This window comes from Mustela nigripes, chromosome 3 (assembly GCF_022355385.1).
Source record: "Mustela nigripes isolate SB6536 chromosome 3, MUSNIG.SB6536, whole genome shotgun sequence".
NCBI lineage: Eukaryota > Metazoa > Chordata > Mammalia > Carnivora > Mustelidae > Mustela > Mustela nigripes.
This window is the reverse complement of record NC_081559.1, coordinates 181036040-181048024: the sequence shown is the minus strand read 5'-3', so window position 1 is coordinate 181048024 and position 11985 is coordinate 181036040. Positions and strand designations below refer to the sequence as shown.

Genomic DNA, 11985 nt, shown 5'->3' with positions numbered 1-11985 from the left:
CCAAATCTCACCGTGTTGTAACGTGTCTTTATAGATTTGTGTGTGTCGACTCAGAAAGATAGAGTGATTCCTTGGTAGAGTAAGTTTTTCAAAGTTCAAGAAGAATCCGCACGGCATCCATTTTGTGTTAGTCATGTATTTATTTGCCAGCAGTCTGGGAGGAGGGAACCAAATAATTAAAACTGTTTATCCCTCACTTCATACTTATTAGCCTTCTGAACTGCTTTATATTTGTAATGAACCTACATAACTGATCAGGGTACTTCCCATTATAAAAACTGAAATTCTTAGTTGGTTTATAGGCCATCTGCAGTCGGGGGTTTGAAAGCACCTCCTCAAATCCTAAAGACTTCAAGCATCAGTCCTTGTGTCGTCAATGTATTATCAATTATTGCCTCTCAGCTCTGACACACACTTCAATATAGGCTCTGTGATAAATAACGGAGTTCCTTTATGCATTTCTCCTTTTCAAAGTGGGCACCGAGTTAAGCCTTCTCAGTGAAGTGTGCTGGAAGAAGAAGCTTCCTGCAGTTTCTGGGGCAGTGCAAAAGTTGAGAGGGTGGTCCTGAGAACAGCTAGTGGGGTCTGCCCCAGTCACAGGCTCAAATCCGATTCCTCTGTGACTGTACAGTTTTGGTTTGGCAATAAGCTTCCTGCAGCCCTCGTAACCCAGAAGCCAGAGTCCTGTGAGGCCGGCAGGCAGCCACCTGCCCACACGTCTTTGACAGGCCCTTCAATGGCCTGCGCACAGTTATCTGTGGCCCCCAGAGTCCTACACTGAGCAGTCATTCCCTCACCAAGCCTCCCCTTCCTCTCTCAACCCCAACCATTCCCGTCTAGGCATTCTGAGAGCCTTCTACTCCAACTGGCTCCCAGGCTCCTAAGGCATCCCCATGCCACTGTTGGTGATTGCTCTCCTTTGCCCCCTTCTCTACCTTGCTAAAGGGAAGTAGAATGCCAAGAATTAACTCCAGTAGGGGTGGCTGTGTGGCCCACTTGGTTGGGCAACTGCCTTCCACTCAGGTCATGATCTTGGAATGCCAGGATCGAGTCCCGCATCAGGCTCCCCGCTTTGTGGAGAGTTTGCTTCTCCCTCTGACCTCTCCCCTCTCATGCGCTCTCTCTCTCTCTTTTTTTTTTAAAGATTTTATTTATTTATTTGACAGAGAGCACAAGTAGGCAGAGAGGCAGGCAGGGGTGTGGGGGAAGCAGGCTCCCCGCTGAGCAGAGCCCGATGCAGGGCTCAATCCCAGGACCCTGAGATCATGACCTGAGCCGAAGGCAGAGGCTTAACCCACTGAAGCAACCAGGTGCCCCGCTCATGCTCCCTTATCTCATTCTCTCTCTCAAATAAAATCTTAAAAAAAAAAATTAACTCCGATAAAAGTATAACCAAAGAAATAAGGAAACTCTATATGGTACCTAGGGCTAAGGACAAGTACTCAAGGACAAATTTGAAAGTTTGCACCCACTTGCAGTAGGCATGGGTTGCCTACCCGATTTCAGAGTTCACTGGTTTACCCAGTCTGGAGGTGGTCTGAAGTTGCTGGGCAAACAACAGAGATGGGGGTGGAGAAGAGCCAGCAATCTCTGCCATAACATACTTTCTTTATGCTTCAAACTTTCTCATAAGTAGGAATTTTTTAACAAAAAAAAATATTGTGTTTTTATATGCATGTGATTTCATAGTAGAGACTATAAAAAGGTATATGGTTTCAGAGGAATAAAGTTCTAATGCTTAGAAACAGATTCTGACCTATAAACTCCAAAGAGCTGGTTGAAGAAGAAATAAGAGTACACTCAAAGAACCCCAAACCCAGTGAAATCAGGATGTTAAAGGGTTGGGGTTTATAGAAAGGTCACAGAACAAAGGAAAGTATAAAAGAGGACCACAGATGTGAAAGGGGAGATCAAGAAGTAGGCAGCACATAATACACTGAGGTTTAACCACAAAAGGGTTTTTTTTTTTTAATGGGGGAAGAGGTATTTTTAACACTCAATATTAAAAGCTAGAAGGAAAAAGAAAGAGATAATCCTGTCGCTTGGGACCAGCTGATATGTAGTAAGGGACTGTATAACTGAAAGAAACAAATGCCCAATGTCTATTTTGATGGTGTTTTCTCTTTTCTCTATCAAAGAAAATGATCCTCAGGCTGTGAAGAATAAAGGAAACAGCAGTGAGAGCAAATTAAAGCCAAGATAGGTGCAGCAGAAGAAAGCACCAATTTGCCTTAAACGGGTTAAAAATCTTTAGACCCAGATGAGTTCTATCCCAGCATATTGAAAATGCTGTAGATTATAACCCCCAAAGCCTTTAACTCTGGGTCTTGGAGAAAGACTGATGGAGGAGATGACATAAGACTAAATACGAATACTTGCTGTCCTAAGTTTCATAAAAAGAAAAAATAAGTGTTCCAGACACTGTATTCTGTGAACCAGATGCCTATTCCCAGGATGATTTGTGACCGTGAAGAAAGGGGATTATTTAGGGGCCTTTAGTGGTTTACCAAACCCATTTCATGCTGCATGGACCTCATTTCATGTTGTTGGAAGAATTAATTGATCATTAGAATAGAATTATAGCACAAGCACTATAATTTGATTCCAACAAAGCAGCTGGCCCAGTATTAGTCATGACTCAATTCAGTTAGAAGTCAAGGCAGAAAGGCTGTTTATTAGCTCCTTTAATGGGAAGGACGCTGAAGTGGCTCTCAGAGTCAAAAGACAAGCTGCAGATACCGCGGTCTCAAGGGACCGGAAGCAGAGCCCTCTTCCCCACCTTTCTCCCCAGCTCTCAGACTGTTTCTCAGGGCTTGGCTTCATCCCCAGGTGACTTCACTTCCTGCTGTGGGGAGGAGGGCCGCCGGCAGCCCCATATTCATATTTTCCAGGCTTGGCAACCCCAGTGGAAAGAGAAAACTCCTTTTTCCTCCTAGCAATCTCACAGAGCAACTTGTACCTTTATTTTTAACGTTTCTGTACTGCCTTTTTTACATGTACAGTGGACCCTTGAACAGCATAGGTTTGAACTGCACGGGTCCACTTATATGCAGTCTTTACAGTTTAGTTCTGTAAATCTATTTTCTCTTATGATTTTCTTAACATTTTCTTTTCTCTATTTTATTTTATTGTAAGAATATGGTATATAATACATATAACATACAAAATAAGTGTTAATTGATTGTTTATGTTATCATTAAAGCGTCCGGTCTATACTAGGCTATTAATAGTTATGTTTTTCGAGGGGCACTTGGGGGGCTCAGTCATTAAGTGTCTGCCTTCGGCTCAGGTCGTGTTCCCAAGGTCCTGGGATCGAACCCCCTGCACAGTGGGAAGTCTGCTTCCGCCTCTCACTCTCCCCCTCCCCCTGCTTGTGTTCCCTCTCTCACTGTGTCTCTCTCTGTCAAACAAATAAATAAAAATCTTAAAAAAAACCCAAAACTTTAATAGTTATATTTTGGGGGAGCCAAAAGTTATATGCAGGTTTTTCACAGCATGGATCTTAGTGCCCCTAAGCTCCATGTTATTCAAGGATTAACTGTATTACTTTCTAATAAATTTTTTTAAATAAAAAAATTCTTAAAAATAAAATTTATCAACATTACTATAAAGAACTGCATGGCCAGACTATTGTTCCCTTAACTTTTCCCCTACTTTTGTAGATTTGGTTTTCAGATCCTACTATTATAAATAAAGCCGCGATTAACATTTCTGTATGTAAATCTTGGCCCATGCCACTGATTATTATGTTAGGGTGGAGTCCTAGAAGTGGAATTCCTGGACCAATGGTTTTAAGTATTTTCCAGGTCTCTCAATACATATTGCTATATTGCTTTTAAGAAATGGGACTATACCGGGGCGCCTGGGTGGCTCAGTGGGTTAAAGCTTCTGCCTTTGGCTCAGGTCATGGTCCCAGGATCCTGGGATCGAGCCCCACATTGGGCTCTCTGCTCTGTGGGGAGCCTGCTTTCTCCTCTCTCTACCTGCCTCTCTGCCAACTTGTGATCTCTGTCAATAAATAAATAAAATATTAAAAAAAAAAAAAGAAATGGGACTATATCTCAATATCACATTGAGTATTCTTATTAAAAAACAAACAGGCCAGGGGCGCCTGGGTGGCCCAGTGGGTTAGGCTGCTGCCTTCGGCTCAGGTGATCTCAGGGTCCTGGGATCGAGCCCCACATTGGGCTCTCTGCTTGGCGGGGAGCCTGCTTCCTCCTCTCTCTCTGCCTGCCTCTCTGCCTACTTGTGATCTCTCTGTCAAATAAATAAATAAAATCTTAAAAAAAAAAATACTGAGGACAAACCTTTAAAAAAAAAAAACAGGCCAAAAAACCAAAAACAAAAACCCTAGCATTCCCATTATTATTTTGAGTTGCATTTACTTCCCTGTGTTAAGGGGATAATTTTTTTTTTAAAGATTTATTTATTTATTTATTTATTTGAAAGAGAGAAAGAGGGAGCCTGGAGGCCAATGTGGGACTCGATGCCAGGACCCTAAGGTTATGACCCGAGTTGAAATCAAGAGTCAAGACACTCAAATGAGCCACCCAGACACACCTAAAGGGATAATTTCTATATAAAGTGCTAAGATAGCAATATACAATGGGAGCTGGCAGGGGTGGGGAAGTGAGGGAGCATCTTGCCATTAGAGGTGAGGAGCTGGGCTGGGTTGGAATATAATAATGTTATCACTCATCTTACATTGAATGGGGTGGGAGGGAGGCAGTAGTCCCAGGGCCCTCTGTGTGGGCCAGCCCTTATCTGTGGTGTTAGACTGGGGGCTGTGTACCATACCTTACATGGGAAAACTGAGGAATTGAAGTAAATTCAGGAGAGGCTGATAAAGAGGGAAAGTCTGAAAACCACATCACAAAATGATGGCTCTTCTCACTCACTTCCTGTGCCCACATACCCTCTCTCCCAGCCCTCCGTCCTGATCTGAAAGGGGTATCTGTCTCACATGGCCTCCTGATGTTCTTTTTGTCAATGTCCATTCTAGGAAACCGCTGGTAAAACTTACCCTCTGACCTGAAGGCCTCTATACCTGGCAGAATTCTGTCTGGTTGCAAACAACTGAAACCATCTCTGGCTAACTTAACCAGGAAATCAAATTTACTGAAGGATAGGAAGTTTGGACAGGGCTTGGAGGAGAGGAAGGAAGCACAACCTAGTCCCACTGATCTAATTCTCCAGATTCCAAGAATCAGCTGGCTAGAATGCCACCATTAATGTCACCAACTCTGTATACCATCTGCTGCTGCCTCCACGAATAATCTGCACCTGTGTCTTTGGGTCACTCCTTCAGGGGCAATGACTTAGTCCACTGACGAAGCTGAGATCATGTGCCTGAGCCCTGGTTACCAGGTTAACAGGGAAATGAAGTCTGTCCCTACAGGATTTCCATCAAAGGAGGTAGGACCCTGCCTAAACCAAACCCAGTGGAAAAGAAAATCTCTCAAAGAGGACACATGTCTGTTTAAATTCAGAGTAATTAAAAAATGACAAGTGGCAACTATGACCTCTCCAACTTCCATGTGACAAATGGTTTTTTCCTTTGGACAGAAATCAATGAGATTAGCTATTGTATTTAAGGTTACATTTACAACATTCCTGAAAGAAATCCCTGTCCAAGTTGATGTTTACTTTCTAACCTTGTTACCAAAGAACAGACGGGGACCCACCTATAACCTCATTTCAAATGAGGTAATGGAATTATGCTTAGCTCTTAACCTCAGCCCTCTTTTCTGTCACATGTGAGGTAAAAGCACTTGATCCTCTCTGTAAGCAGTCTGGGGCAATGGGAAAGAACCTCAGTTTCCACTACCCCTTTTATCCTAAATCGAGTAATTCGTATCTACGATGGCTAAAACTAAAAGGAAAGAGATACCTGCTAAAGATCAATTCCACACCAACTCGTAAGTTTCCTAAGGCTGCTGTAAAAATTATTGCAAACTAAGTGACTTTAAAAATAAAAAAGAGAGAAAGAAAACCCAGGAATTTACTGTCAGAATAAATTCAGAAGTCTGAAATCAAGGTGTCAGCAGGGTTGATTCCTCCTAGAGGTTCTGAGTGAGTCTGTTCTGGATCTCTCTCCTAGCTTCTAGAAGTTGCCAGCAGTCCTTGACATTCATTGGCATCATTCCAATTTCTGCCTTCATCTTCACATTCCCTTCTTCTCTGTATCTCCTTATGCATCAAACACCCCTCTCCCTTTTCTTATATGGACGCCAGTCATTGCGTTTAGGAACTACCATAAATCCAGGATGATTTCAAAGTCCTTAATTATACCTGCAAAGATCCTGTTTCCAAATAAGGTTATTTCAGGTGTCAGAGTTTGGGACTTGAACATATCCCTACAGTTCAACCCATTATACCAACCAAAGGCTGAAGTCAGTGTGGTTATTCTTAATATTGTTGGAGAGAAAATAAAGGGACAAAGAAAACCCTTTGGCTGACTTTGTCTCTTGGTGTTCTAAAATTTCTATGTCTTATTTTAAAAGAACTAAAACGACTACTACAACTTCTGTGGAGGTCAATCTGGTAATATCTAACAAAATCTCAAATGCATATGCATTTTCTGCGTAGAAGTTCTTTTTATAACTTTTTTGAAGTATAACATGCAAAAGAAAAGTGCACATATCATAAGGGTAGACTATGCTACCCTACATATTGTTCTTTCCTCTTCCACTTATATTAGGTAAACAATCACCTTAAAGCTTTTTTTTTCCTATTGTAAACATGACACATATTTAATGCAAAAAAAAAATTAGAAAAATTGAGAGAAGTACAAAGAAACAACACAACTATAGTATTACAACCCCGAAATTAACCATTAATATTTTGTTATAGTTTATTCTGGTTTTTCTTACAATGCAAGTATACACATGTATTTTTTCAAAACAAAGATGGAACAGTATGATACTTACTTCTTTGTAGTTTAACAAGTTACCATGCATTGTGCCCATTTCTTAATACACTTAACACAGAGTTACATTGTAATTTTTTTTTAAGATTTTATTTATTTATTTGACAGAGAGAGATCACAGGTAGGTAGAGAGGCTGGCAGAGAGAGAGAGAGAGAGAGAGAGAAGCAGGCTCCCTGCTGAGCAGAGAGCCCGATGTGGGACTCGATCCCAGGACCCTGAGATCATGACCTGAGCCGAAGGCAGCGGCTTAACCCACTGAGCCACCCAGGTGCCCCTACATTGTAATTTTTAATGACTGTATAGCATCCTTCTTTTAAGAGTTTATTTATTTATTTTTTTAAGATTTTATTTATTTATCAGAGAGAGAGAGGGAGAGAGAACGAGCATAGGCAGACAGAGTGGCAGGCAGAGTCAGAGGGAGAAGCAGGCTCCCTGCGGAGCAAGGAGCCCGATGTGGGACTTGACCCCAGGACGCTGGGATCATGACCTGAGCCGAAGGCAGCTCCTTAACCAACTGAGCCACCCAGGTGTCCCAAGAGTTTATTTTTTTTTAAGTAATCTCTACACCCAACATGGGACTCAAAGTGAGATCAAGAGTTGCATGCTCGGTTGATGAGCCAGCCAGGCACCCCTATATAGTATCCTTCTTAAGTGAAGTATCACTCAGGGACATTCAAGTTGTTTGCCGGGTTTTTTTTAAGGTTTTATTTATTTATTTGACAGAGAAATCACAAGTAGGCAGAGAGGCAGGCAGAGAGAGGGGGGAAGTAGGTTCCCCGTTGAGCAGAGAGCCTGATGCAGGGCTCGATTCCAGGACCCTGAGATCATGACCCAAGTTGAAGGCAGAGGCTTAACCCGCTGAGCCATCCAGGCTCCCCTATTTTCAGTTTTTTTGATATTATAAATAACACTGCGGTAAGTATTATGCTGCATAACATGTTTGAAAACTTTTTAAAAGGCCAAATTTCAAGTACAGAACATATATACAAAAATTGTGTGTCTTAAATGTGCATCAAGGGAATTCCTGACATTCTCTCCAAATTTGCTGTAGCCATAACTTTTTCCATCCCAGTTAATGTAGTGTCCATTTCCATTTGCTCAAGCCAAAAAAATAAAATAAATTAGAGTCATCCTTGATGCCTCGCTTTCTCTCACACCTAAATCCAATTAATCAGCAAATTCACTTGGCTCTTTCTTCCAAACACATCCAGAATTTAACCCATTTATTTCCTCCACTGATCTAACACTGGCCCATGTCACCATCGTCTCTTGCCTGAACAACTGCAGTGGCTTTCTAACTAGGGTTGCCAAATTTAGCAAATAAAACTGCAAGATATCCAGTAAAATTGAAGTTCAGATAAAAAGGTTTTTTTAGTGTATATATAAACCCAAATATTGTGTTCTCCATGCAGCAGCCAGAGGGATTCTTTGAAGAAGTCAGAAAAAAATCAATCCTGTATTCAAAACGCTGTAATGTCTTTTCACCTCAGTTGTAATAAAAAATAGAATGGCTGAAATTAACAAGTCTGGAAACAACAGATGTGGATGAAGACAAAGGGGAACCCTATTACACTGCTGGTGAGAATGTAAGCTGGTACATCCCTTCCGAAAAACAGTATGGTGGTTCCTCAAAAAGTTAAAAATAGAGCTACCCTATGACCCAACAGTTGCTCTACTAGGTATTTACCCAAAGGATACAAACAGTAATTTGAAGTGGCACCTGCACCCCAATGTTTATATTATAGCAGGACCATCCAATAGCCAAAATATGTCATGAGCCCAGATGTCCTATATATGTAAATATACATAAATGAATAACGGAATATTATTCAGCCATCAAAAAGAAGGAAATCTTAACCATTTGCAATAGCCTGGATGGAACTAGAGGGGATTATGCTAAGTGAAATAAATAAATCAGAGAAAGACAGTTATCATATAATTTCACTCACATGTGGAATTTAAGAAACAAAACAGAGGATCATAAGGGAAGGGATGAAGTCAGAGAGGGAGACAAACCATCAGAGACTTAACTATAGGAAACAGGGTGGCTGGAGGGGAGGCGAATGGGGGGATGGGGTAACTGGATAATGGGCATTCAGGAAGGCAATTAATGAGCACTGGGCATGACTTGTAACTAATGACTCAATAAACTACCTCTGAAACTAATAGTACATTATATGTTAATTAAGTGAATTAAAAAAAAATTTTAAACACAAAACCTTAAAGCTGAGGCCCACAGCCCTGCAAGATCTACTCCTGGAGGCTCTTTAATCTTTAGTTTCATTAGCCTCCCTGTCCTCCCTTTTCCTCTGCTTGCATCTTTCTTACCCAAAATAACCTAACTTCTTTAGGTCTTTGCTTATACTTACCTGAGAAACCTTCCCTATTCATCCTCTAAAACTGAAGGCTTCCTTCTCCCCCTCCCTGCTTTATATTTCTCTTCAGCATTTATGATAATAAACATTTATTTCATTTATTTTCTCTTGCCTTCGGCAAGAATTGAAGTCCATAAGGGCACTTTCGTACTTATTCACTGCTGTATCCCCAGTGTTGAGAATACTACCTGGCACATAATAGATGCTTAATAAATATTTGATAAATGTCAAATAAAGGAAATGTAGTTATCCAAATCAATAAAACTTATTTCAGCTTCAGGAGAACTCTTCTCACATTCTGATCATTCAGCATGCTGTCTATTTCAAAGTAGTTGAGTAATTGCTGTATCTTAGAGAAGCTGTTTTCTGTAATTCTTTAACAGTAGCAAACATTTATTGAGCTCTTACTAGGTGCAGACATGGTTCTAAGGTATTATGTCTTAGAGTCTTGGTATTCGGATTATTATTACTATTATTACAGTTAATTTACAGTTGAGGAAATTAAGACGGGGAAAGGTGAGTAATTTGCTCAAGATCATACACACGGATAGGGCAGTGATGGGTACAGAACCTGCGCCCTTAACTACAGTACTTTGCAGGGTCATTTTCAGATCTCTTTCTGTTTTCTTTTGATAGGTAAATTGTTTGAGTCAAAGACTCAGCATTTTGCTTTTGAAACCTGCGTGGCGGGAAGCTGACGGCAGGTGGGGGGCGGGGCTGGGCGGAGCCGGCAGGCCCTCGCTAGCCAATCAGAGCAGGCAGGAGCCTCCCTGCTCCCCACCCCCCACCCCGACAGCCACGCGCCAAAATTCCAAACGGGACCTCTCTCCGCTACCCGTCATCTCCCTCCGCCGAGTTCAGCGAGCCGGAACTATATAAGAAAAAGAAGTCAGCGTTCTCCCGCCACGGTCCGCTCAGGTCCTGGTCACTGTCGGTGCAGGCCCTCCTCAACTTCAACCCGAAGTCCTTCGCCCGGCGGAAGGGCGAAAAGTTTCAAGCCGGCAGTTGCAGGGACGCGGCGTGGGCGGGACAGGCGGCGGAGGGATTCCGGGTGCGCGCGCTGCGGCCGCTGGCGCGGAGCTAGTGGCGCCAGAATTCGGAGCGCGGAAGAGCCCGAGCGGCTGCCGGTCAGACTGGGACCCATCTCCCGCCGCGGACGCCGGGCGAAGAGACAGGGAAGATGGTGGTCCTCCGCAGCAGCCTGGAGCTGCACAGCCACTCCGCCTCTTCGGCCACGGACCCTCTGGACCTGTCCAACGAGTTCCTCAGCCTGGAGCAGATCGGCCGGAGGCGGCTCCGTTCGGCCCGAGTCGCTGAACAGTCCGCGGTCACCGCGGCCGCCGCGGGCGTGAGTACCGGCCTGGGGCGGGCCCCTCGGGCAGGGCCTGTAGGACTGCCCGCGGCCGGTTGGCCGGGTGGGGCCCGGGGGTGGGCGGCGCGGTCTGGGTGGCAGTTGGTGGGGGGAGGGGGCTGGGAGGAGTGTTGTCGAGGACAAGTAAAATGGAAGGCTTCCGAACATCGGAGCCCCAAGGGGTGTGGGTCGGGGCAAGAGATCGGGCAGTCTGGAAGAGGGCTAGGCAGTTCGTTACTACCCCATTTCACGCAAGAGGAAACCGAAGCCCTCCGGAATCTTGGTTTGTGGGGCTGCCCCACCCCCATCTCACACACCTCCCTAACCTAGCGCCCGGGCCCCTGCCCTAGGTTCGCATCTGTTGAGCGCAGCACACGTTTCCTGACTCCCTGCCGGATGCAGGATAGATGTTTTAGGGGCCACGGGAATGGAAAGATTGTAATTGAGGTCTCCTGACCTTCATTTGTGATCCAGAGAGGTTCGGATATAAGATAGCCGTGAATAGTACCAGGTTGCATAATGTGGAGCGATGGAGACCAACATTTCGCGTACAGCTGCTTAAGCCTCGTTAAACAGCTCCATAAGAATGGATAGTTATGATGTCTATGTTACAGGCGAAGAAATGGACTCAAAGTAACCAGTGACGGGTAGATCTAAAATTGGAACTTGGATCCTCTGCCTCCAAAACCTTTCTCTATTATATCATGCTGCAGTTATAAACAATGTCTATAGGGGATGTTTCCAAGGGGGTGGAGCAGTGAAGTCTTGAAAGAGTTGCTTCTCATTCTAGGTCTGCAGTACAGATTGGATCTTTGATTACAGAGGTAAGGCCTGGTGCGAGAGTCCCTCCCTCCACCTCTGTGGCAGCTGCTGAAAGAGGCGCAGGTGAAGGAGACCCCGTTAACAAAAGGCTGGAGAAGTTGAGGAAGCAGCACTGGAAAAGTGAAGGCAGCAGGAAGTAGTCTAGTTCTCTTTGAGGGAGGGTAGGCAAAGGGCTGAGAAAAACAGGACCGGAGAAAGGGTTAGGAAGTGGCAAGTCAGAATGAGAGGCCAAGGGAGAAAGAGCGCTACAAAGCATAGTTAAGAGAGTGATCAGTATATGAAATTAGTTGTCAGTATCCTCTGAAGACCAGCTGTACTGGTTGCTCCTCTCCTGAAGGGAGTGAAAAAGTATGTTTCATCACTGCATTTGTGATGCTGAATTGAAAAAAAGAATTTCCTGACTTTCAGGGTCATTTCTCGATCACATGTTGAGATTGAGATCTGAGGAGGCCAGACACTTCTGCAGTGTACTGGGGTCCCTTGACTTACTAACGTATGTTCAGAAAAT

The 11985-nt window shown here is 43.7% G+C and overlaps 1 protein-coding gene across 2 annotated transcripts in view; it reads left to right on the top strand.

The window, feature by feature from the left end:
• The first annotated feature begins 10074 nt into the window (after window positions 1–10074).
• The window catches only part of ATAD2 (ATPase family AAA domain containing 2), a 70452-nt gene continuing 68541 nt past the window's right edge, over window positions 10075–11985 (top strand). For both annotated transcript variants that reach the window (XM_059395114.1, XM_059395113.1), the window contains exon 1: window positions 10075–10652. In XM_059395114.1, coding sequence (XP_059251097.1) covers window positions 10485–10652 — 168 coding nt within the window. In that variant the 5' untranslated portion in view covers window positions 10075–10484. The remainder of the gene's footprint in view (window positions 10653–11985) is intronic.